General features: G+C 41.9%; 1 protein-coding gene across 1 annotated transcript; it reads right to left on the bottom strand.

The window, feature by feature from the left end:
* Window positions 1-9,727: 9,727 nt before the first annotated feature.
* Window positions 9,728-24,265, bottom strand: LOC145780203 (uncharacterized). The gene is made up of 2 exons (XM_082591908.1): window positions 21,731-24,265; window positions 9,728-13,438 (listed from the first exon to the last, which is right to left on the bottom strand). The coding sequence occupies exons 1-2, from the start codon at window positions 24,263-24,265 to the stop codon at window positions 9,728-9,730; spliced, it is 6,246 nt and encodes a 2,081-aa protein (XP_082448034.1).
* Between the last annotated feature and the right edge of the window lie 524 nt (window positions 24,266-24,789).

Here is a 24,789-nt window from a genome sequence, read left to right as displayed (position 1 = left end):
CATGCTATGCCAGGATTTGGTGTAACAATCAATAATACAGTCAGAAAATTAATAATACAGTCAGAAAATTAAATTAAGTTATGATTGAAGGTTAGAAACTGAAATTGAATACTGGGGCGCAACTGTAAAATCAGCCATGAGAGAAAAATATTTACAAGCGTGTTTAGAGAAAAAATTAAGCATGTATACAAACAGGTAAGCGTCCATGGCTGTCCATGTCCTGCCTCCGAAGAGATAGGACCTGACACCCATGGAAGCAAACCAGAAAGGTAAAAAAAAATGTACAGTAGAACTCGGTTAATCCGGATTCGATTTGACCGGCGATTCCATCCGGATTAGGCGAAGATCCGGATTAACCGATGACGGTTCTATCAAGCCTGATGTTACCTAGATAGAAGGGTATCGGTAAAAATCACCGAAATTGAACGCATTAGTGTGGTCATCTGTCAATTCCGAGACGCGCGATCACCATATTAGCGATAGAATTCTTTTGAAATGCAGTAGCCTATGCATGTAAAACGATTGTATTTGTAGACTCTGCGTCTAACGCAAGAACACACTGGCAAAAGTTATATCTTCAGACATGCGTGTCGGAATAATCTGTAGTCACTCAAAACTTTTGAAAACAGTTACGGAAGACGAGTTTCTTTGGAAAACTCACAAAAAATCAAACAAAGTCTTCTATTGGAAAAACATCACCGACATACCGCCGAAAATTCCACCGACATCTTTTCAAGTTACAGTACGAGTTTGGGCATTTGCGCACGAATTTTGCGTTAGGAGGGATTACTGTTCATGAAAAGAAGAAATCCGCAATAATTTATTGCGTCACATTAACGGAACAATAGATAAGAAGTTTCTCGCAATAAGCCACGCTACGTTTTAGCATAAAATGGCAAAACTGTCTGGAAAATCCGGATAAAGCGATAGAGAAAGCGCAACTTTTGTCCGGAATAGGCGAAGATCCGGATTAAATAATCCGGATAATCCGAAGCTGTTTCTTAAGAAAAAGATTACAAATCATTTGTACTTCCAATTTCATCCGGATTAGGCGAAGATCCGGATTAACCGAATCCGGATTAACCGAGTTCTACTGTATGTAGCCTAACATTGCGCGAGACAGGATGTTCTAAAGTCATACTATTAGTTCGAGTATTTTGATGAGGGAGGACGAGACAGCAGTTGATGTGGAAGTTTGATGATATATGATAAGCACGGCAGCAGGTGATAAGCAGTTCAGCTAGTAGTCATTTGACGGATTACGAGCACGACAGCTGTTGAGTTGTAAGTCCGTTGATGTGTGCCGAATATGACACGAAAGAGGCCAGCTTGTATAATTGCAAGCTGTGTGACGATGCAGCCATTGCATGTCGAAAGTGGCGCAAATAGCGGCACTGGTTTGGTTGACGTCGCGGTGTGCTTCTGACGTGGAGAAGTCTTGAAACGTCGCGGTGTGCTTCTGACGCAGAGAAGGCTTGAATGATGAACGATGCAGCAATTGCACGTTGAAGGTGTGTCGCAGGAAGTAGCGGCAGATATGGGGTTGACCATATTGGTTGCGTCGGCGGCTGTGAGTAGCCGTATTGAAATCATCTCCGTGGAGGCATCTCGTGGTTGAGGCATCTCATGTTGAGGAATGTGATTAGGGACTGTTCAACTCAGTGCAAGTCGTGGAGAACATGGGGTGCTATGGTGCCATGTTGGAGTGTTCTCATCAGTGAGTTTGTCGTGTTGTCGTGACATCATCGTGGTGCTGTATTGAAGTCCCTTGAAGTCGCGCATCAAGTCTCGCAGCAACCGTGTTGATGGGCATGTCTGAAACAAAATTGATACAAAGTAGCACCCGCTAGAATGTAACACATAAGCAGTATAAGGACACATTACAAAAAAAAAAGGCGATACATGCAGGCACACAAGTTGTTAAATTTACAAGAAATGAGGTGGTCATGGCGGCAAATGCCGGCTGATGATAGGTAGGAAACTAGACATGAAACTATGAGAGTCGTAGTATAGGTACTGAGTAGGCTCAGCACTCATTAAAAAAAAAACGACAAACACGAGCATAAAAAGTTGTTGCAACGTCACGTGACTTTAGTTAAACGAGTGACTATAGAATGGAAGAATGGATGCAGTTTTGACATCTTGCCCAGGACGGTAAGCTACTGTACGAAAAATAGCGACAAACGCAGGCTGAAGCGGTGTACGAGGCTGTGATGTAGGTTACATACCGAGATAAAATCGGTAGGCTGACAAGTGAGTTTGCAGCATATGAAACAATACAGTAGGTGAAGGTAGCGTATGACATACAAGATGGCGTTTGCTTATATAAACACAGAAATATTTGCGCTGGCAGTTGACCGGAGCGCAGTGAGACATCATGACGTAGTTAGTTGACATTACAGATATTTAAAAAAAGTTTTGCATGCAGTGGTTTCTATAGCAACCACAAGGATAATGTACCATGGAAAAGAAGTTATTTATAAGTGGTTGAAAACGATGAATGTAGGCTACAATAAGCTACGAAGTGATTACAGATACTTAAAAAATTTTTGTATGCAGTGGTTTCTATAGCAACCACAAGAATAAGGTACCATGGAATAGAAGTTATAAATGGTTAAAAATGATTAATATAGGCTGCAGTAGGCTGCTAGATGATTAGAGATATTTTAAAAAAATTTTGCATGCAGTAGTTTCTATAGCAACCACAAGAATAAGGTACCTTGAAAATAGAAGTTAAAAACTATGCATATAGACTACAGTAGGAGATAATTACAGAAAGTTAAAAAAAATTTAGCATGCGGTAGTTTCTATGGCAACCACAGGGATAAGGTACATAGAAATAGAAGTTAAAAACTATGCATTTTGACTACAGTAGGAGGTAATTACAGAAGTTAAAAAAGATTTTGCAAAAACGTGGTTTATTACCAGGTGGCGTTGATGTCTTTGTTTCAGGTCGTGAGTTCAGAAAATTTACTCGGAGGCACCATTGTAACAGTACTAGGGTGGCTGGTTGAATGCTTCTGAGTAAGGGTGGCTGACAAGTGACAACGACACTAGATTGTTGAGATCAGGAAGTACATCTTGTATTACGCCACGTGTTGAAGCGATCAAGGCGGATTCAGAAACATCACGTCACTCCATCAGAAGTGTGTTGATTGAAAAGGGAGAAGATTACCACACCAGTCTGTTTTATAGGCGAAATCAGTCACCCTTGGCGAGTGCTGCCAGACGCAATGCTAAAAATATTAAAACTTGAAAGTAAGCTAAACAGTACAGAATTATGAGAACGTTGGACTGCACCGCAGAATACCGACTGGTGACGAATATAAGACAGCAGTCGGTACAGGCGAAACACGTGTTCAGTTCAGTTGTTTTTATTTCTGACCATCATATCAAAACAATACACGTCAACATAGCAAAGGTCGAGAAAAGGGTAGAAGCGACAAAACGCGAACGTTAAAACGTGCTTGAGACCGAAGTAAGTTATACGTGTCTATCGCTGAGTTCCTGCTGCACTTGACTGCCGAGAAACACATGTTTTTGGAAAAGTCTTGATTATGAGTGTGAAGGCTACACCGGTATGGTTAGCGAAACACAATGCTCGCTGTTCTATAGTGAGTATATAGTCAGGTAGTGCTGACGCCAGGAAGATCGCTCCTTTTCAACCATGCAATATCCTGCCAAACACAAATATTTGAATAAGAGTACTGATGGTTCACCCCCCCTCCCCCCTTTGGCACGCGTGTGACGTCACGATATTGAGAATGATGCTTTCAATAAAAAAAAAATTGCCTAATTTTAAACAAAATTGCATTAAAAGAGCGAGTTTTGCCAAAACCAAACATTCAAACATCTCAGCCAGAAATTAGCAACAAGAAAACATAGAGACTTAGCTTTATTTCCAAAAAATGCCGAAGAAAACATGATCTTATCCTTTTGCTATGCCACCGGACAGCATCATTTTACAGGAATATTCATACCCACATTTTTGTTGAAAATGCTCTCAGAATGCACCAAACTCAAAGTAATTTTTCGAAATTTTGTGGGGGAGGCCCCCCAGACCCCCCGCCGCTGGGTCGTCGAAACCCCCCGTTTCAAAATTCTTGGTCACGCTACTGGCTATTGATCAATGGCACTTCTGCTGCAAAAGCTGAAAAACCATTTATCTCGCTACGCCGCTTAAAACACATGCCTCCGAAACACAATGCCTGCTGACTCAATTCCATTGCCATGTGCCATGCCCATCAAATCAAGTGTATTTTGATGAACTAACTGTAGAAAAATTTGCAAAGAATTTGTTTTCAATTCAATTCAATTTATATTTCTTTGTCGGAAAACAACAGCAATGATAAAGTTACCTCAAAGTAAACGAAAGGAAACGGCGGCAAAACCAAAGAACTTTAACATGCATGCGATGTAAATTCAAAGTAAATAAAGGATATGTCGATGAAAGTAAATGATGAAGATTACGTCGATGATAATTTTCAACAATGCACAAACAGTGGCGTATTTAGAAAGTTTGTTAGGGGGGGGGCAATACATTGTGTCAGTCAGCCGCGTAACGGCTGACTCGGCGGTGGAGGCCAATGGGGGTCTGGGGGTAGTACACACCGGGTAGTCTCAACGGTAGTATACACAGAAAGCTCAATTTTGGTGAAAAGGGCTGTTAATTGGTTCAAATGTTTTCTACTTGGGTTAAAATTAGACTTGTTTGATCCTTTAAAAAGAATGGGGTATACCAAAATGTCATATAATGCGTCAGAACGGAGGGATGGGGTTAGCTGAAACAGTCAGAATACCGTCAGATAAGGGGAGGGGGTCCAAAATTAAGAGCGAATCCAGAGAAGTAAGTTACTGTTCCAATTAATGAACCAACAAAAGATATCAAACACTTCAGAATATAAACAATAAGTTAGTCTTTCCAACCTCGAATACCTTTTGAACATTCTCGGCGTTTCACAATGACAATTTACAGTTTAGTGCGATGGCTGTGCTTGGCAAATATATCAATGACTGCGTCATACTCGAGTACAATATCCTTGCTTAAATACATCTGAGCTAGACCATCCAAACGTGGCTCGGTCATGGTCGTGCGGTAATAATTTTTCAGGTAGCCTGATTTTTCAAATTAGTGAACTGAAACATCGCTCATTGGAGGCAGTTGTAACTGGAAGCGTAGCAAAGATTCGAAGTAGCCTAATTTATGGTTGATCGGATAAGTGCGGAGTTGTTCAGGAAGTTGACAATCATCCACAAGAGTCGCAGGTCGTTTATCCGCAGAAACTGCAAGCCAATTCGCTCTCCATCTTTGCAATTCAACAGTAGCTGCAAAGTAGGCCTAATTGCTTGGTTCAACATCCAGCATTTCATGGTAGAAGTCGAAAATCTCGTCGATCAGGCAGTCCATATCTTCATGAATCAATTAGGGCAGAAATGTGCTGACTTTAAAAACTAGCGAGCAGTGCTCATTGAATCTCTTGTGAATTTGTGCCTTGCAATTGTCTAGAAAAGGAAGAAAAACTGTTCGTTTGAAATAGACCTCCGCAGTTTCAGCTGGAATTTTAGGTCGATGTTGTGGTTAAGATTCTCTCCGGGGCATTCGGATTTCTTCGCCAAAAACTGAGCAAGCCTTTTCTAAAACGTTGGTGAAAAAGCCTATTATCGCCCCTTAGGTCTTGCAACACAGTTGCGCAGCTTCTAACATTCATCATTGCAGAATTCAACGTATGTGTAGGTCCTTATAGGAGCTTAGAAAGAGGCTTAGTAACCTAGAAGAATATTATTTAGAAAATTTTGTGGTGCTGCAGCACCACAGCACCATTAGACGAGCCGCCACTCTATATGCAGTGTATACTAGTGATTGCTTGCTTAATTAAATATTTTTAACTTACTGTAATCAAGATTAAACTAGAACTTGATTTGGAAACTCAATATATTTTTGAAAAATTACATTGCAAAAAGTATACCCCCCGCGCTAGGGTGAATCATTCAAGCAATTATGTCTTGCGCTAGCCTACAACTTTTTTCTTTGCAAAATTTTTTTTTTTTTTTGAAAACAAAATTTTATCTGATCATTAGGGGGAGGCCATCGCCCCTTATCCTCTCCCCTAAATACGCCATTGTGCACAAAGATTAAAAGTCTTACGGGCATAGCCGCACGAGACCAAATCATTTTGGGGGGGCAGAACGTAAATTTTCCCAAATGTGCACGCTTTTATAGAAATTGCCCAAATATAATGTATGCGGTGCATGATAACAGTGAAAAACTAACATAACAAGATCACCAGCAGTGGCGTAGCCAGTAATTTTGAAAGAGAGGGTGTTGATGGCGTGTTTCGCTTATGGCGACACCCAGCAGTGGGGGGTCTGTGGGGCCTCCCCCAGAAAATTTTGAAAAATTACTTTGAATTTGGTACATTTTGAGAGTATTTTTAACAAAAATGTGGTTATGAATATTCCTGTAAAATGGTGCTGTCCGGTGGCATAGCAAAAGGATAAGATCATGTTTTCTTCGACATTTTTCGGAAATAAAGCTACAAGTCTCTATGTTTTCTTGTTGCTAATTCCTGGCTGAGATATTTGAATGTTTGGTTTTGGCAAAACTCGCTCTTTGCAATACCCACCCCCCACCCCCCTGGCTACGCCACTGATCACCGGCTAGCTAGAATTTCTTACCAAAGTAGGCTAATCAAGATACAACAATTGAATTCATCTTTGAAGATACCTTGCTTGTGCATTGCTCGATATTTTTGCACTTTGGCATGGTAAGTAGGAGTAACAAATATTGTTTTACACACCACAAATAATAAACACGCCACTTAAATATTTAGTTGTGATGTCATAAACGACTCAGAAAAATAAACATTGCAGGAAACCGGCTCAGGGTGACCGCAGATTCAGAAAAAACTGCATAACAATAGATAAATTATAATTAAATGTAATAAAACACAGACATACTACTTCTGTTCAAATAAACTTTGTTCCATCAATTAAAGTAGTTTTGATGATATCAATTTTATAACAAAAATGAAAAGGTCTGGCAGCACTACTTTTAAAAACATAGTTAGGCTAGGCAATTTGATGACAAAAATAACTATAATATATTCTACGTTTGCATACAGACGGTGACGTAGGATTCAAAGAACCCAATTAGCCTAACAGTACGTATTTACATTGATTCAATGTCTGAGTATTGAATAATATTCAATCATCGGATTTGCAGAAGGCGTCGTTGGATTTTCAAAAAATCGCCGAATAGGCAACTCGCCGAAAAAGGCTCTTGCCGAATAGGGAACTCGCCGAATAGTAGCAGAACCTATTATAAAAGTAAATAAACAAAGCTAAGCAACACCTTAACATTACTTTTAACAGGTATAACAGTTTTTGTTAAATGTTGTGGTGTTGCTTAGCTATGTCCGTTTATGGTTGAAAAAGTACTGTGACCTCTCCACCCGAATTGTTTTATAAAAGTAGGCATTTCACCAGATTTATATAAATTCATATTTTGTAGTTGCCCAAATCAAGATGATGTATTTATGGATATTATGAAAAAAATTAAACACTTTGTAAATTTTGATGCCGAGGCAACTGCATCAAGCCAATTTGGGCAGTTTTATAAATAGACTATATAATCAGATAATTTTATATTTTTTGTTGCCCAAATCTAAACGATACAGTTATGTAAATGGGAAAAATTAATGAATTTGTTCATTTTGGGGAAACTGCCTCACGCTAATTTGGCCAGTTGCATAAACAGACTAATCAGTTTCATCAAATAGCCTAATTTCATGTTTTCAGCTGCCCAAATCAACACGATGCATTTGTGAAAATTAATAAAATTAGCTATATAGCAAATTCTGCGTTTTGATTTGGGCAGTTTCACAAAAGTATTAGAGACATATTGTGGTCGCTGCCCAAATTGGCATGATGCAGTTGGTTAAATGCATTTCGTACTACAATTTGATCACCATGCAATTCAATACATCAATACGGGTGTGCCAAATGAAAATTTTGCGGCACATTTCTTGTGCAAATAAGAGGCTGTACTTAGTTTGATAGGTAAAAGATACTAATTTTATAGTTTTTCTTAATTCATGAAATTTTGTAGCTTTTTATATAGCAATTTTTATAGAATTTTGACGCGAATTCTACGTTAAAGAATATCTTTCTCACTGGCGCCAAACAGTGGATTGGATTATTATATGCCTCGCTCAGTTAATACGGTTATGCGCCTACAACAGACAGAGAAACAAGCCAAGGAAATTGAATCCGAACAGGGTCTTGAGTTCTGTTATTTTATTATGGCAGAAAGGTTGCACGATCACGAAGTCAGAAGGTCACAAAGTCACAGGATCACAAGTTGCTGATCTCGAGTTCACGGGGTTACAGGTCGCAAGTTCAGCCACAAGGTTGCAGGTCGCAAGGTCGGCCACAAGGTTGCAGGTCGCAAGGTCGTTTAACAAACTTAGTGGGCAGATATAGGCTACTTCAATTCTAGATAGAGCTGGTGATTATAGTTCAGACTCACCGAGACAGCAATCAGGGCTTGAAGTGATAATCCGTACAAACAATAATCCAATAATAATAGTCGTAACAGTCATACAGCAATTGATTCTACTAGTGCATCTTATTCAAATAGAATACAAAATTTACAGTTAGTAAATGGTCAAGAAATATTTAACATAAAGTTTCTCAATTTATGCTTTAAGAGTTAAGATTTAAACATCTCGTTTTACCAAATGCAGCTAATACAAAACTCAAAGAGAATTTCTGGTCTACGCTCTCAAACGTTCGCTTTGCTACGCCTTTTATGCTGAATTGCTGATATTGCAAAACACAAAGAAGATGCGCTATATAAAGACAACGATAAGAAAAAATAGCTTCAGTAATATGCCTTGGTTGAAGAAAGCAAGCGGATAACAATCGTTCGCTGACGTTCATACAACATCTTTCAAGATGCGGCGAAAGCTTCGAAGAAATGTTGTGCTACACCAAGTATTTACAATTCACATACAGACAACGACATTTAGACGTTGAATTACCGTTGGCCGTGCTATGCCAACGTTTAAATGGATGATGAAAAACAACGATTAATTCTCAGCCCACAAGATGACATAAATTGTTTTTTAGAGCAATAGAAGTTAAAAATAGCATTTTAAAACAACACACTACAGATATTCTGGTGCCGTTTCATGAGTCACAATCCCTGCAAGCCCAGTCTCTTGTCTAGAAACTGACAGCAATTATTTAACTTGTTTTTTCGGGAAGAATAAGGAATTGCTAAAAATGTAAATTGTTTTTGTACAATTCGATAGACAACTAACTCCGTGGAGAGAGATATATGGATTTAAGTAAACACAAGCTTTATGTCTGTAAAAGTAACGTAATAATTCTATCAACACGAAAACACGATTGACGTTTCAGAGGTTTTCTTAAAACAACAAAGAATAGAGTGGCTGCTACTTGACATGTTATTCAAGTCGATTATAAAATTAACACACTCCCGGCCCGAAGAAGGGCATATAGGCCTTCTTCTCATGAAAAGTAAATTTTATCAATCCATTAGTAAAATGCTGGACTTCGGATTGCTTGGCATTAGGCTACAGTATACAATATACATATTACAATAAGCACATACAGTTAGTTACAATAATAGTTAAAATACATCAAGAAAAAGTTCTGAAACTCCGCAGTTCATCTATCGTCCTTTGCATCTCATCATCTTGATCTAGACGGCGTTCTCGTCCTCACCTTCAAACGGAACAATGACGCAAAGTTTGGTGATTGGACGTTTGAGTGTTCCTGTCGAAGTTTTGACCATGACCACTCTCACATTTCCGAATTTATCGGGAAATGTCTCTGTAATCCTACCGAGCGGCCATTTTTGTCGCGGTGTTAAAGTGTCACTGAGCAATACAATGTCTCCCGTTTTAATGTTGGCATTCCTGGAACGCCATTTTGGTCGAGAAATTATCGATCGGGGGTATTCCTGTACCCATCTTCTCCAGAAACAGTCGGCGAGATACTGCACAGCCCGATATCGGTCACTATGCAAGCAGTCCTTTTCGGTTGAATATAGCGGGGGCAAACTGGGGTTGGTATTTAATTTTAACAAGTGATTAGGTGTCAGGGGTAGATCTTCATCTGCGCCGAGTTTAACTTCAGTTAGTGGCCTGGAGTTTACAATGTCCTCAACTTCAAGCAAGAGAGTGTGAAGAGTGTCATCATCTAATGGGCGCTTTGGTAAAATATTTAGAAGTACTTGTCGGACGGTCCTTATCATTCTTTCCCATCCACCCCCCATATGGCTTGCTAGGGGTGGGTTAAATTCCCATTCGACTCCTTCCTGTCGAAGATAATCGTGAATTTGTTTTTTGTTCCAATTTTGAAGTTCTCTTTTCAGCGTTCTGTGGCAACCGACGAAGTTACTTCCGTTGTCGGAAAAGATCTTGGTAATTGGTCCACGGCGAGCAATGAATCGTCGCAAAGCGTTCATGAATGAGTTGGTAGTTAAATCTGGCGCCAACTTTAGATGTATGGCTCTAGTAGTTAAGCAAGTAAACAGGCAGCCATATCTTTTCACGTCACTTCTCCTTTGGCGGACGATTATTGGTCCAAAGTAGTCAACGCCAGTACTGTTGCGAAATGGAGGCTCTGAAATTTGAAGTCGTGCTTCTGGAAGTTCAGCCATAAATTGCACTCCTGGCTTTGCGGTTCTACGTCGACAGCGTAAACACCCGTTCAGTATTTTTCGAACAGCAACTTTTCCATTCAGAATCCAATATTTATGAGCCAGCAGGTTGATTGTGTGAGATGCACCAAAGTGCTTCGCCTTGTCAGCGTGGAAATAGTCAATGATCAAATCCGTTAGGTGTCGACCCGGAGCAAGAATGGCTGGATGTTTCGATTCGTAAGGTAAGTTTGCCTTGTCAAGTCTACCTTCGACTCGAAGAGTGTTACCGTCCAGGATTGGGTTTAACTTCTCCATCGGCGCGAGTTGAGTCTTTGTTTGTTTTGGTCGTTGTCCTTTTGGCAGTGACGAGAACCATGCCGGAAAGGCTTGGCGTTGTTCGTAACGCACTAACTCATTTTCAGCAAACTGGAGTTCAGACACTTGGATCGGATTTTGGGTGAGGTTTGAAGTGATTTCGTCGCCACGTATTCGAGCAAGCAGGTAAGCCTTGACTCGTAGTAACCATGCTGTAGCAAGCTTTAGGTGATGCAGTGACGAAAAGTGGGAGATGAGTACATCAGTTCCTGTTGAAGATTTGTTATTTGTACCAATAGTGAACGAAGTTACCTTCTGGCGCCGTTCAGGTTGAAACTTGGTGTAGATATCGTCGTGTTGTGGTGGCTTAACGGATTGTTGAGGCCATTCGGTTGGCGGCTTCTTTAAAAAGTCTGGCCCATTTAGCCAATGACCAGATTCCAGTAGGGCTTCAGCCGTCATGCCTCGAGATGCCTGATCTGCTGGGTTAAGGGCCGTTGGTACGTGATGCCAGTCGTACACTTTGGTATGACCTAGAATTTTCTGTAGGCGATTGCGAGTGAAGGTTGGAAAACGTTTCGTATCAGCGTACAAGCTTTGCAGGACAATCATGGAATCTGTCCAAAAAATGCATGGACAATCACTTAGCTCGAGCTCTTGTTTAACGGTCCGAGCCAGGTTGACGGTGTCCAAAGCAGCTTCTAGTTCTAGGCGCGGGATCGTGTGTCTTCCAGCACCGGGTAGAAGGGATTTTCCTGTAACAAGACTGCAAAGAACGGTTGAATCAGGTAATATTGAACGTAGATAGCACACGGAACCCCTAGCTAATGTTGAAGCGTCGGAGAAGAAGTGGAGTTGAACTTCTGGGGTCGCAGTGGTGGACTTCAGCTTGTAGCAGCGAGGTACACGAATCTCTTTTAGACGTTCTAAAGTGTTTTCCCATGATCTCCACCTTTTTAGAGTGTTTGGCTCAGCAGGGTCGTCCCACCCTACCTTTGCTAGACAAAGTTCACTGTATATGAGTCTAGCTTCAAGAACTACTGGGGCTACTAATCCCAATGGATCAAACAATGCATTTGTAACTGATAGCACTTGCCTTTTAGTCAACGGTTTTGTAGACGGCTCTACGTTGAATCGAAATTCGTCGGTTTGTACGTCCCATTCCATGCCCAGGACGCGTTGCTTTGGCCCTTCTCCAGGCAGCTGGTTCTTTATCGATTTGGACTTTTCTTCATCAGGGATAGAATTCATTACCTTATCGCTGGTGGATAGCCATTTTGTTAGTTTGAACCCAGACATGCCAAGGATTGCTCGTAAGTCTTTTACGAGCTTACATGCACTTTCATCGTTTTCAGCTGTTAGCAGCGCATCATCGACGTAGAATGACGTCAGTAAGGTTTGAGCGACATGAGGGTCGAACAACTTTCCATGCTCTCGAGCGGTTTCACGCAAGCAGAATGTTGCTACAGAAGGAGAGCATTTTGCTCCAAACAAGTGTACCTTTGTTCTGTACACGGTGGGTTCACGCGTTAGATCGCCGCCCTTCCACCAATAAAAACGCAATGCATCGCGGTCACATGGTGAAACTTTTACTTGGTGAAACATTGCTTCAATGTCAGAGACTATTGCAATTCGGCCCTTGCGAAATCGCATTAATACACCGACCAAAGAATTGTTTAGGTCGGGACCAGACATGAGGTAATCGTTTAAACATCGATTGTGAGAGGTAGCAGCGCAGTCAAACACGACACGTACCTTGTCTGGCTTTTTTGGGTTGATAACTGGGTGATGCGGTATATACCATTTCCGATTAGTGTTGTCGATGTCGTCTTCTGGTATTTCTTCAGTGTAGCCCTTCTTTAGATTTGACTCCATTTGATCAATGTATTTTTCTAAAAGAGAATTGTCTGCAAGCAGACGTTTCTTTAAGCTTTTCAGGCGCTTTTGCGCCATCTCGCGGCTGTCAGGAAGCTTAGCACAGTCATTGCGCCATAAAAGTGGCAGCTGATAGTGACCATCAGAGCGGGTTAACCGTCTGCACATCATGTCGTAGGCAATTGGGTCCTCACGAGAAAATTTAAAACCAAATTCTTGTAGTTCTCTATGAGATTGCAAGAATTTCATAAGGCTTTCCATGTCGAATAAGTCTGTGTCTACTGAAGGTGAAATTGTTTCTCCTTCGTCGGTTATGATTAAGTCCTGGATGTCTTCGGTGTCTACGGGCCACTTAGCGCCTCTAACAAGAAGGCTTGTGCTATTTTCCTTTGGACAAGGGGCATCTTTGAAGTGTGAGCCACGGAGAAGCCAACCTAGTGGAGTGCGGATGGCATCTGGACTTTCGTTCGGACGTGGCGAAAATCTGCTTTCCAGACATCGATGGGTAACTGCATAGTTATTGGCAATCAATAACATTACTGAGCAATTTTCGACTGCAGGCAAATCAATACCTTGCTGTTCCCGACAATTTTCACCAAATCAAACGTCATATAAAAACCGTTCAAGTCTACTGAATATTACGTCATGGAAATTCCTAAAACATGAGCCAAAATTGCACCAGCGTTCATAAGAATTGTGTCAAACCTGTTTGGGCCTGTTTGGGCCTGTTTAAACAGGAAATATTACATCAACTTTAAACACCTGTTGGAATGACTTCATAATTGTCTTTCATTATTGCGTCACAGTACTGCATACGTGAATTTGAGATATTGCTATCTATTCTGGTCATTCGTAAAATGATTGTTTGAAAGTTGGCCGCACATTTAACTGTTGGCTTAGTGCTTGCTAGCTGGACAAAGGTTCCGTCTTTTATCCAAGTAATCTGTTGTGTAGTGACAGTTTAAGTGGTGTAGGCGTTGCACCCCCTCGTTTTCGGTAGCCTCGGGCTAATTTTACAGGAATACACTGTTTGAAAAGAAGTTCAAGTGTGTGTTTCTTCGGTCATTATATACAGACGAACGGATTAGGGAACTTTATGTTAAAATTTTCCCAAGAAGAGATTATGGTTTACCGCTGTGACCATAAAAAATAAAAGACGTTTTTGTTAGCTGGTAGGCCAAGAAGCATTTGAAGCACATAAAAAAATAAAAGACGAAGTTTGTAGTTGGTAGGCTAAGAAGCACTTAGAAGCAAAGAAATAATAAAAGAAGATCTTGTTGGTGGGTAGTCTAAAGAAGCAAAGAAAATTAAAGACATTTCTTCTCGGTAGGCAACTGAAGAACTTTAAGCTAAAAAGTAAAGACATTTCTTCTCAGTTTGGTACAGAAGAAAAATAACTTTGACATTTATTGGCAAGAAAGAAGATTAAAGGCAATCCATCTGTGCTTGAAGATTCAAGTGGAAGAATCCAAGCAAGTTTTGTGGACGTTTGGACTTCACATACTCGTACAGCTACGGTATCGTGCATTTAAATTCTTTTTTGTATTTTTTACGGTCTTTGCAGTTAAGTTTTTTATAACTACTGTAATTTTGTGTGTTTGTGTAACTTAATTTTTTAATTGTTAAATTTAGCCCTAACATTTAATATGTCTACACTCGGTGGTGACAGGGACTCGACCGCCGTCGACTCGACTGAGTTTAAGCCTGATGATGTTCTTTGCGGTCGGGCAGGCCATTCTGGGGAGAGGCCCATTAACGATGAGGCTAAATCAGTTCGAGAAGCCCGGCATCTTAGAAGGGATATTTTGACTCAAATTGGGAAACTTTCTGTAGCCCTAGGTTCTTTGAGTGATAAGCAGGAACTGTTAATTTTTAGATCTAAGTTATCTACTTTAGAAGAGGAATTACGGCATTTCCATGCTCTCTTGAGTAAAATTTTTAACTCTGCAATCTTGGCAGAACTTCGTGATAGGGTAGATCCCGAAATTAACTCGTTAAAAAATAACTTCGAACAAAAAGAAAGTGAGTTCTCAGATACAGTAGGTTGGATGCTGACATACATCCTGAGGATAGCGCCTCAAATGTAAGCACTAGAATGTCTGAGAGCTCGTCACGAATAGTTGCACAAATTAACCTACAGTTAAGACGAGAGGAGCTCCAGATCCAAGCTGAGGCCGAAGCAAGAGCTGCTGAGGCCATCGCAAGAGCTGAGGCCATACGAGCTGAGGCTGCCGCGAGAGCTGAGGCCGACGCGAGAGCTGCTGAGGCCGAAGCGAGAGCTGCTGAGGCCGCCGCGAGAGCCGAAGCTAGAGCTGCTGAGTTCGCACTCAAAGACGCTCAGTTGAGGGCCGAACAACGTAAAGAGGTAGTTTTAGCTGAATATCGTTCTGAGTTGGGCTCCCGGCGTAGCTCTAGGAAGGGCTCTTCTAGGCATTCCAGAAGTGAACATCAATCACAGTTTAATTTACCTAACCTTTTCCACACGCCTGTTCAATCTGTAAGTGGACCTGTACAATCCACATGTTTTCCAGCTGTTTCAGGAGGTCTCGGGGCCACGGCTAAGGGTCTTCCGAAGGCTGTAGAGCCAAGGTCTGCAAATTACAACCGAACTCCTCCCCCAGAGCGTACAGGTCACGGGGCCGCCATTAGCAGTAATGCTTTGCCCCCTTCACAGTTTTCTGCGCCGCTAGTTTTTGATCGCCCAGCTACACGTAATTTGGATGGTTGTGAGAGGCGTATCGTGTCTCCTGATTTTAACGTGTGTGAGGATCGTGATCGGGCTGTGCATGTGACTGAGCCCACTCAGCCCCTTAAGGGATATACTGTAGCTTGTCTTCTCCCGCTAAATCGAGTTCTCAACAGCAGGATTGCTTTTTTGAATACCAAAATAGTAGGACGTTCTTCGATAAGGCGGCCTTGATTGGTTACGATGGTAATAATATGCCATTTGTCTTCTTTAAAAATCGTGTTATGGCCTTGATGGCAGCTTCGCCCTTTAAGGGAACTCGTTTGACTTTGTTGCAAGCAGCTTGTGTTAGAACAGCTGCACAAACGATTGCTAATTTGGTTTCTGACACTCCTGGCTTGTCAGAGGAAGACAGGATAGAAATGTCGTTAGCTCGCTTGTCCCAACGTTTTGGAGTTCGTGGAGGTCTTTTTGCAGAACCAGAAATTAGAAAGTATCGCTATGGTAGCAAATTGACTTCGATCTCTTCCAGTGATTTGAAAGAGTTTAAAGATGAATTGTCGCAGTGTTTGCTTTACGCGAAAGCTTATGGTCAGCGTGATAAATTAGAAGGACGTTTTGTTTTGGATTTGGCTAAGCGACTCCCGTTTGACGCTAAGCAGCGTTATCTTGACTTTTTAGGTGATCAGTATGGTAGCACTGAGGAACCTACTTTTCAGAGTTTGTTTGAATTTGTAGTACGGGAGGAAACGCGCAAGTCGACTGATTTTAGCATTATGCTAATGGGCGATTCTGGTGAGTCGCAGCATTTTAAAAAGTTTGGCAAAGGAAAATTGCCTTCATGTCCGGTTAGGCAGACGTCTGTAAAACCCCATGATATTGTCATGTCAGGAAGTTCGCAGTACTCGACTGCTGTTGGCGCACCGCGCGGTGGTGAGGCTAGACGTAAAGACCTACCGGCATGTTTTTGTTGTTCGTCACGTGGTCAAGTTGAATATCATTTTTTGTCTAATTGTAAAGAATTTTTGCGCTTGACACCTAAAGATCGGAGAGATGTCATTGTGAAAGCTGGCAAATGCTTGAATTGTTTGCGCCAGCATATGGTTAGAGACTGTAATCATGCAAATAACTGTCGTAAGTGTGGACCCACCAACGATAGGAAACACTATTTTCTTCTGCATGATTTTTATGTGACGTCACGTGATTCTCTGGATTTGGTCGGTAAAGATGAGGCTGGTGCCAGAGTTCCTGTGCGTAATGTTAAGATTGGAAATGTTAAAGCAGCCTTTAACCGCGTTACTGCTGCTCGTGTTTTGAATCCAATGACTGGCAAATCGAAGTTGGTGTATTGTCAGCATGATCCTGGTTCGCAGTTGACCTTTGTTTCGAGTGACTTGGTGTGCGAACTTGGTCTTAAACCGTATGATAAAGCGTCGTTTAAAATGGATACTCTGGCTGGTCAGAAACCTACTTGTGCTGACCTTGTTAAACTCAACATCCAGTCGTTAGAGACTGATGAACTGTTTTGTGATATAACCTCGGTGGTTAACCCAGCTTGGGCTGACGATGTTAAAACTTTACCCCATAAACAAGATTTAAGTGGTTTCCGTCATTTTCATGACGTGAATATGTTTCATTTGAATGATTGTAGTACTGTAGATGTACTGATTGGCAACGACAACGCTTATTTGATGTGTGCAAAAGAAGAGCGTGTTGGTGACAATCGTAGTGAACCGCATGCTTTGCTCACTCCTCTCGGTTGGTTGGCTTGTGGTGGTAAGTCACCCTTAGTTGAAAGCGTTGCTAAAGTGTGCAGAGTGCAGACGTCTTCAGAGTCGGATGTCATCTCTGGCTTTCAGCGTAAAATTGAGTCTCGCGATATGGAAATAACAGACCTGAATAAAGTCATTCAGGATTTGACTTTGCAAAATGAAACCTGTGAATTGTCTCGCAATGATATTTTGGCTAGAGAACTTGTCGAACCGAATATTGAGTTGAAAGATGGTCGATTTGAGATACCTGTTCCGTTGAAGGAAGATATTGATCTACCTAACAATTTTGTGTTGGCGTCAGATAGAGCTGCTGCTTTAAGAAAGAAAGCTTTAAAACAACCTGAACTTCGTGATTTCCTTACTGACACCATGAAAGATCTTAAATCTAATGGCTATATTGAGCGCGCGGGTGAAGCAGGAAATGTCAAGGGATTTGAATGGTATTTACCATACTTTGTGACGTCACAATTAAAAAAGCGCATTGTTTACGATGGCAAGTCTGAATTTCGAGGAACTTGTGTTGATGATGTAATGTTTTCGGGTCCTGACTTGTTAAACCCTCTGGTAGATGTCTTGGCTAGATTTCGGCTTGGTAGATTTGGTTTCATGGCTGATGTGACTAAATGCTTCTTTCAAATAATGTTACCTGAGTCGCAAAGGGATTTGTTTCGTATATTGTGGTTTGAAGATGATGACCTTGAAAATGGTAGGATGGTACCATTTCGTTTTTGTGTACACCCTTGGGGAATAAAGAGTAGCCCGTATATCGCTTGCTTGGCTATAAAGAAAATGATCGAGCAGAATCCCAGCAGTGCTGGTGAATTGACTCTCTGCAATATTGCAAATAATATGTACATGGATGATTTTATATTTTCGGCTGATAGCTTAGAGGAAGCTCAGCAAATCACTCATGAATCAATTGCTTTGTTTGATAGCCGTGGGTTTAAACTTGTTAAGTGGAGTGCTAACAAGGAGGCTATGATTGTCTTGTCAAATTTGGATAATGAGATGCTTTCACCTTTGATTCGTGACATTGACTTTCAGACTGAAAATATGACTTTGCCATCAGCGAAGACATTGGGTTGTGTGTGGCAAACCGAGTCTGACGAGATGCGTATCGCATGTTCCTTAAAGCCCTTAGCTAAACACACGCGCCGAAGTATGCTCAGTCAGCTTGGACAAAATTTTGATCCGCTAGGCTTTGGAGCGCCATTTTTTCTAAAAGCACGCCTTATACTTCAGCAATTGGCGATAGACAAGTTTGATTGGGACACCGAGGTCCCTGATAGCTTTGTTAAAGAGTGGGAGTCGTGGCTTCGCTCTTTGGACCTGCTTAAAGATTTTTCGTTACCGAGATGGTATTTTGCAAACTCTGGTGTGTGCAGTCCGGATGATATTGTCTCATATCAATTGCATGGGTTTAGTGATGCTTCGAATCAAGCTTTCTCTTCTGTTGTTTACTTACGTAGACTGGTTAACGGAGTTCCGAGTGTGTCTTTCGTTCTGGGTAAATCTACCATTGTTGTAAAAAATCAGTTTTCTTGGCCGATAGCTAGGAAAGAGCTTGTTGCCGCTTTGAATACAGCAAGACTCGTGAAGCAGGCCTACGAGGCATTGAAGATGCCCGACTGCAGTAAGTATTTTTGGTGTGATTCTCGGACTGTGTTGCAGTGGGTTAAGAACCCTGATTTACGTTTGAATAAGTTTATTACGCGTCGAGTTGAGCATATTTTATTGTTGTCTGGAGCCCAGGATTGGCGTTTTTGCCCTACCGATATGAACCCAGCTGATGTTGGCACAAGGCCAAATCTTATTACAAAGAAAGAGTTTCGAGAGTTGTGGTTAAATGGTTCTAGTCTTCTCTATCAGTGTGAAGAAATTCCATCTGTAGAAAACCCCACTCCAGTACCTGTCCATAGCCTATATCTTCGTGACGAAGAGGGGTCGCTTGACGTTGGACAGGGTGGCCTTCACAGATTGATCGAGGCCGCACCTTCTTTGTATGTTATGAAAAAGAGAATTGCTTATTTGGTTGCTTTTGTTGAATTTTTGTGCTGTAAAACGAAAAAGCGTAGCTTTATGAAGCCAAAACTGGACGCCTCTTATCTTGATAGAGCCTTAGACTTAACTGTGAAGTTTGTTCAGAAAAGCGTGTATGGCGATGTGTTACATTTAATGACCAAACGATCGCCGGATGCACTTGAGGAAGTGATAAAGCGGGGTAGTGTTGGCGCTTCGCAACGTGAGAAGGAACGCTTGAAGGAATTGCGTTCACTTAAAAAGTACAGACCTTGTGTAGATGATGCTGGTGTAATCCGCATTGAAGGGCGCTTAAGTAATTCTCCCGAGATTTCTCTAGAAGCAAAGCATCCGATTGTTTTGCCTTCGAAACACCCCTTCACTAGGCTTGTTGTACTGTCGCATCATAATCGAAATGCGCACTGTGGAGTACAGCACACTTTGTTGTCTACGCGACAGAAGTTTTGGATCGCTAATGGTAATGCTTCCGTGAAGAGGTATCTTAATGATTGTGGTGTATGTGCGATTGAGAAAGCTCGGCCTATAAGGCAGCTCATGTCTGATTTACCTTTGTCTCGCACAACTGCCCATAGGAAACCCTTTTTTGATTGCGGCTTAGACTATCTTGGACCATTGACCTTTGTTGAAGGTAGGAGTCACAAAAAAGCTTGGGGACTCTTATTCACATGTATGGCATCTCGCGCTATTCATGTTGAGCTGGTTACGTCATTGTCGCTGAATGATTTTTTACTTGCCTTTACAAGGTTTACAGATTTACGTGGGCAGGTTAATGCTATCTATTCCGATAATGGAAGTACCTTTCAGGCAGCATCTAAGAAGTTACCCGAGTTGATAGAATCAGCTGAATTTCACAACGCCCTGAGACAGAGGGAGATAAACTGGGAATTTATACCTCCGTATGCTCCGGCGCAAGGTGGCGCCTGGGAGGCAATGGTTAAACAATTTAAAATTGCATTTTTTCACATTTTGGACTCTTCAATTCGTAAGCCCAATTTTATTGAACTGCTTACGTACACAGGCAGTGCCGTTCGGATCGTGAACGAACGCCCTTTGGTACCTTTGAGTGACGACCCTAGGGATTTTACTGTCATCACCCCTGCCTCACTTTTGACCCCATACTTAGACCCATACTGTGCTGTTGGGCAACCACATGATCGTGACCAATTAAGAAGGGATTATCGGTTCAATTTGTCACTTTCTCAGCAGTTTTGGAGTAAATGGATCGATTTTTACTTGCCAGGTCTTCAGGGCCGGAAAAAATGGCTAAAAATGGCCGAGAATTTGGAGCCTGGTCAACTTGTAGTGGTAGGTTCTCTCCAAGACATTGGTAAACGTGGGAAGTATCAACTTGGGAGGGTGCATGAGGTAGTTCCACAAATTAGGAAAGGGAAGCCTGTGGTTCGTAGAGCCAAAGTTGCCGTCTGCAACTATGATGAGAGTACGGGGAAAGTAAAAGTAGACTACGTGTTGAGGGATATTTCGTGCCTCGCCCCCGTAAAGAACACCTAAGTGTTAGGGTTTGAGCCTGGTTTTGTCTGCGGTGGCCGACCCTTGTCTGAGCCCGGAACAGTCGGTTATTATCGCAACTATTGTATATAGCGTCATTTTAGCGTGTACCTATGGTACCAATTTCATGTATCGTCGTGTTTATTCTTATTGTTGTTCATTCTTTGCATGCCCTTTGTATTTACGTATTAACTTAAACGTGAGTGATTCAAACAATTTGTGTATCGTGTGTTTTTATTCATTGGCTCACAATTGTCGTCATTTCTTTTTAGTTATGCCATGTCAGACTGTCATAACTAGGGGCCGCTATGTTCCCGACAATTTTCACCAAATCAAACGTCATATAAAAACCGTTCAAGTCTACTGAATATTACGTCATGGAAATTCCTAAAACATGAGCCAAAATTGCACCAGCGTTCATAAGAATTGTGTCAAACCTGTTTGGGCCTGTTTGGGCCTGTTTAAACAGGAAATATTACATCAACTTTAAACACCTGTTGGAATGACTTCATAATTGTCTTTCATTATTGCGTCACAGTACTGCATACGTGAATTTGAGATATTGCTATCTATTCTGGTCATTCGTAAAATGATTGTTTGAAAGTTGGCCGCACATTTAACTGTTGGCTTAGTGCTTGCTAGCTGGACAAAGGTTCCGTCTTTTATCCAAGTAATCTGTTGTGTAGTGACAGTTTAAGTGGTGTAGGCGTTGCACCCCCTCGTTTTCGGTAGCCTCGGGCTAATTTTACAGGAATACACTGTTTGAAAAGAAGTTCAAGTGTGTGTTTCTTCGGTCATTATATACAGACGAACGGATTAGGGAACTTTATGTTAAAATTTTCCCAAGAAGAGATTATGGTTTACCGCTGTGACCACTTGCAGATATTGATATGCTTGCAGCGTTTTCGGCTTTGGGCTCAGTTGCGGATCAACAGGGATTTTGTTGACTACTACGACTTCTTGTAGCTCGAAGTCTTGTTCTTCATCTAAAGATGACACTATAAAGGAGACGATGGGGGCTTCCAGACGTTGAGGACTTTCAGACGATAGCGTCTGGAGAGCAAAACTACGCTCACACTCTGGTTTGGTATCCAGAAGTTTTATTAATTCTTCTTCGCAGAACGTACGGTCAGAACCAGAGTCTAGCAGCGCATAGGTTTCGACAGTTTTTTCGCCACAAGTTACCTTTACGGGAACGATGTCCAGGTATGAGTTTTGGCTAGCTAGCTCTTCCGGTTCTGAGCGCACGGCGAAGTTAGGCGCTTTTACAAATGTGTTGTCATGGCGACTGCGAGGAGTACGGTGCCATTGGTCGCTCATAACTTTAGAATCCCAATGGTGGTCATTGCGACGGAAGGTATCGTCTTTTGTCCGTATTGCAGGTCTTGACATACCTTGTTCTGAAAGATTAGGTGAATGTAGGAGAGTGTTATGTTGCCTGCTCCCGCAACGGTCTATCTGGCACGAAAACCTTGAAGTACACGCTGAACTTAAATGGTTTGGGCTTAGGCATTGTTTACATAAGCCTTTTTCTTCGACAAGGCGTACTCGTTGTCGATAAGACAGAGCACGGAATTTTTTACATCGAAACACACTATGAAAGGCATCTAAGCAGCATGCACATTTCCAATCCTCCTGCCGTTTGTTAGGCTTAGTTAAAGGAGGTTTTGGGTTTTGTACGAAGTTAGTGCTAAATGAAGATACCTTATTTTTTCCAGATTGTGGTACACTGGACTTGTGTGGATTACTCGATAGTAGCTTTCGACCGTAGACGGAGTTTGCATTCATAGTATTCTCTTCTATGAATGCTACGAAGTCAAGAAATCCAGCTGGTTTCTTGCCTTCATTGTTTTCTATTATCACACATGATTTCTTTATCCAATCTAATTGCATGGTGTGTGGCAATTTTTCCACCAACATCGTGATAAAATTGACGCTGTCTAAGCTGACGGCAGACACCTTGCCATCAGGCGTGCGAAATAAGGAAGCACTGCAGCGATTTAAAAGCACAGACAATTTTGTGAGACGTTCTGGGTCGTACCGCGTGAATTTCGGTACGTTAGTAAGAACTTCTTCACAGGCCTGGGCTATAATATGTGGCTCACCATACCTGTGACGAAGTTCTTCTATTGCTAACTGGTAGTTATTTCTGCGGTCAGGACAGTCTGCAAAGTGCTGGATTTGTTCCTGAACACCCCTGCCGCAATGTTGCAAAAGAAATGACAGCTTCTTTTCTGAGGGAAGCCAACTGCCAACATGAGTTTCGAACCGGTGTTGAAAGGCACGAAAGTCCATCGGGTCTCCTTCGAACTTTCTTATGTCAGGCTTGGGAAGTAGTCGCTCACTGACTTCGGCCTGAAGTTCATATGGGTTAATACGTCGAGATTGAGAAACATCGATGTCGGGGTTTGAGTACCTCATATCCCGGCTACTGTAGCTTGGATGTCCGAAGTGGGATTCGTCATTAATTTCGAAGTTATTTGGGCGTGACGTTGGGCTCGTAGAAAACGTGACTTTGGCTCTTTCCTGAGTTACATTATCATTATAGCTTCGTTCATTTTGTTGAGATAAAACTAAAGTTTGATCATTTGATCGCAAATTATCATGAATTTGTGAACCATTAATTATTTGTTTAGGGTTTGAGACTTGGGGCGGAATTGACAAGTGACGAACGCTTCTTACAGAACCTTCCTGAGAATTTGCTTCCCACACATCTGCTTCGACCCTAGCTGCTTCTAAAAGGCGAAGGTCTTCAGCTGCGGCTCGGTCTGCTTTCAATTTCGCTTTCTCCAGCTTGAGTTGCCTCTCACGCTCTTCTTGTTCCAGTTTTAATTGCCTCTCACGTGCTTCTTGTTCCAGTTTTAATTGTCTCTCACGTGCTTCTTGTTCCCGTTTTAATTGTCTCTCACGTGCTTCTTGTTGCCTCTCACGCTCTTCTTCGAGACGACGCTGCTCATTATGCTGCACCGCTAGTCGTGCAAGTTCTAATTTAGCTTGCAACGCCCTTTGCTTAGAGCTTCTGTTGGAGCTTGTTGTCGTGGTTCTGCGGCTTCCAGTTCTGGAGCCCGATTTCGAATGGTGGGAGACATTGAGAAGATGCAAAGAGTGAGCCTGACTACCCTCATGCTCGTCCTGTTCTTGTAGCCAGCTGTCGACTTGGAGCAAGAACTCGCCTTTACCTCGAATGTAATCATATTTTGTAAGAGTGGAAGATTCGAGCAAAGGCGTGTCATCAGGCATGTCAGTGCAGAGATCCATCAGGGCGCTAAATAACCTGTCTAGGTCACGAAGCCGGGCACGCACTGTTGTTGCACAATTGGGACTTTTCATTAAGTTGTTGATTTCTAAATAGAAATCGCTTAATTGCTTGGCCGCATCAGAAAGATTTTCAGCGGCCATTTTGCTGTAGAGTTTTCCGCTTCTTAGCATACAACGCGTTTGAGGGCAGAAAAGATAGAAAACCAAGCGAGTATCTGCACACTAAGTTTGTTAAACCGTATAGAATTTTGACGCGAATTCTACGTTAAAGAATATCTTTCTCACTGGCGCCAAACAGTGGATTGGATTATTATATGCCTCGCTCAGTTAATACGGTTATGCGCCTACAACAGACAGAGAAACAAGCCAAGGAAATTGAATCCGAACAGGGTCTTGAGTTCTGTTATTTTATTATGGCAGAAAGGTTGCACGATCACGAAGTCAGAAGGTCACAAAGTCACAGGATCACAAGTTGCTGATCTCGAGTTCACGGGGTTACAGGTCGCAAGTTCAGCCACAAGGTTGCAGGTCGCAAGGTCGGCCACAAGGTTGCAGGTCGCAAGGTCGTTTAACAAACTTAGTGGGCAGATATAGGCTACTTCAATTCTAGATAGAGCTGGTGATTATAGTTCAGACTCACCGAGACAGCAATCAGGGCTTGAAGT

Source organism: Aplidium turbinatum, chromosome 11 (genome assembly GCF_918807975.1).
Source record: "Aplidium turbinatum chromosome 11, kaAplTurb1.1, whole genome shotgun sequence".
Classification (NCBI taxonomy): domain Eukaryota; kingdom Metazoa; phylum Chordata; class Ascidiacea; order Aplousobranchia; family Polyclinidae; genus Aplidium; species Aplidium turbinatum.
This window is presented reverse-complemented; position numbering and strand designations above follow the sequence as displayed.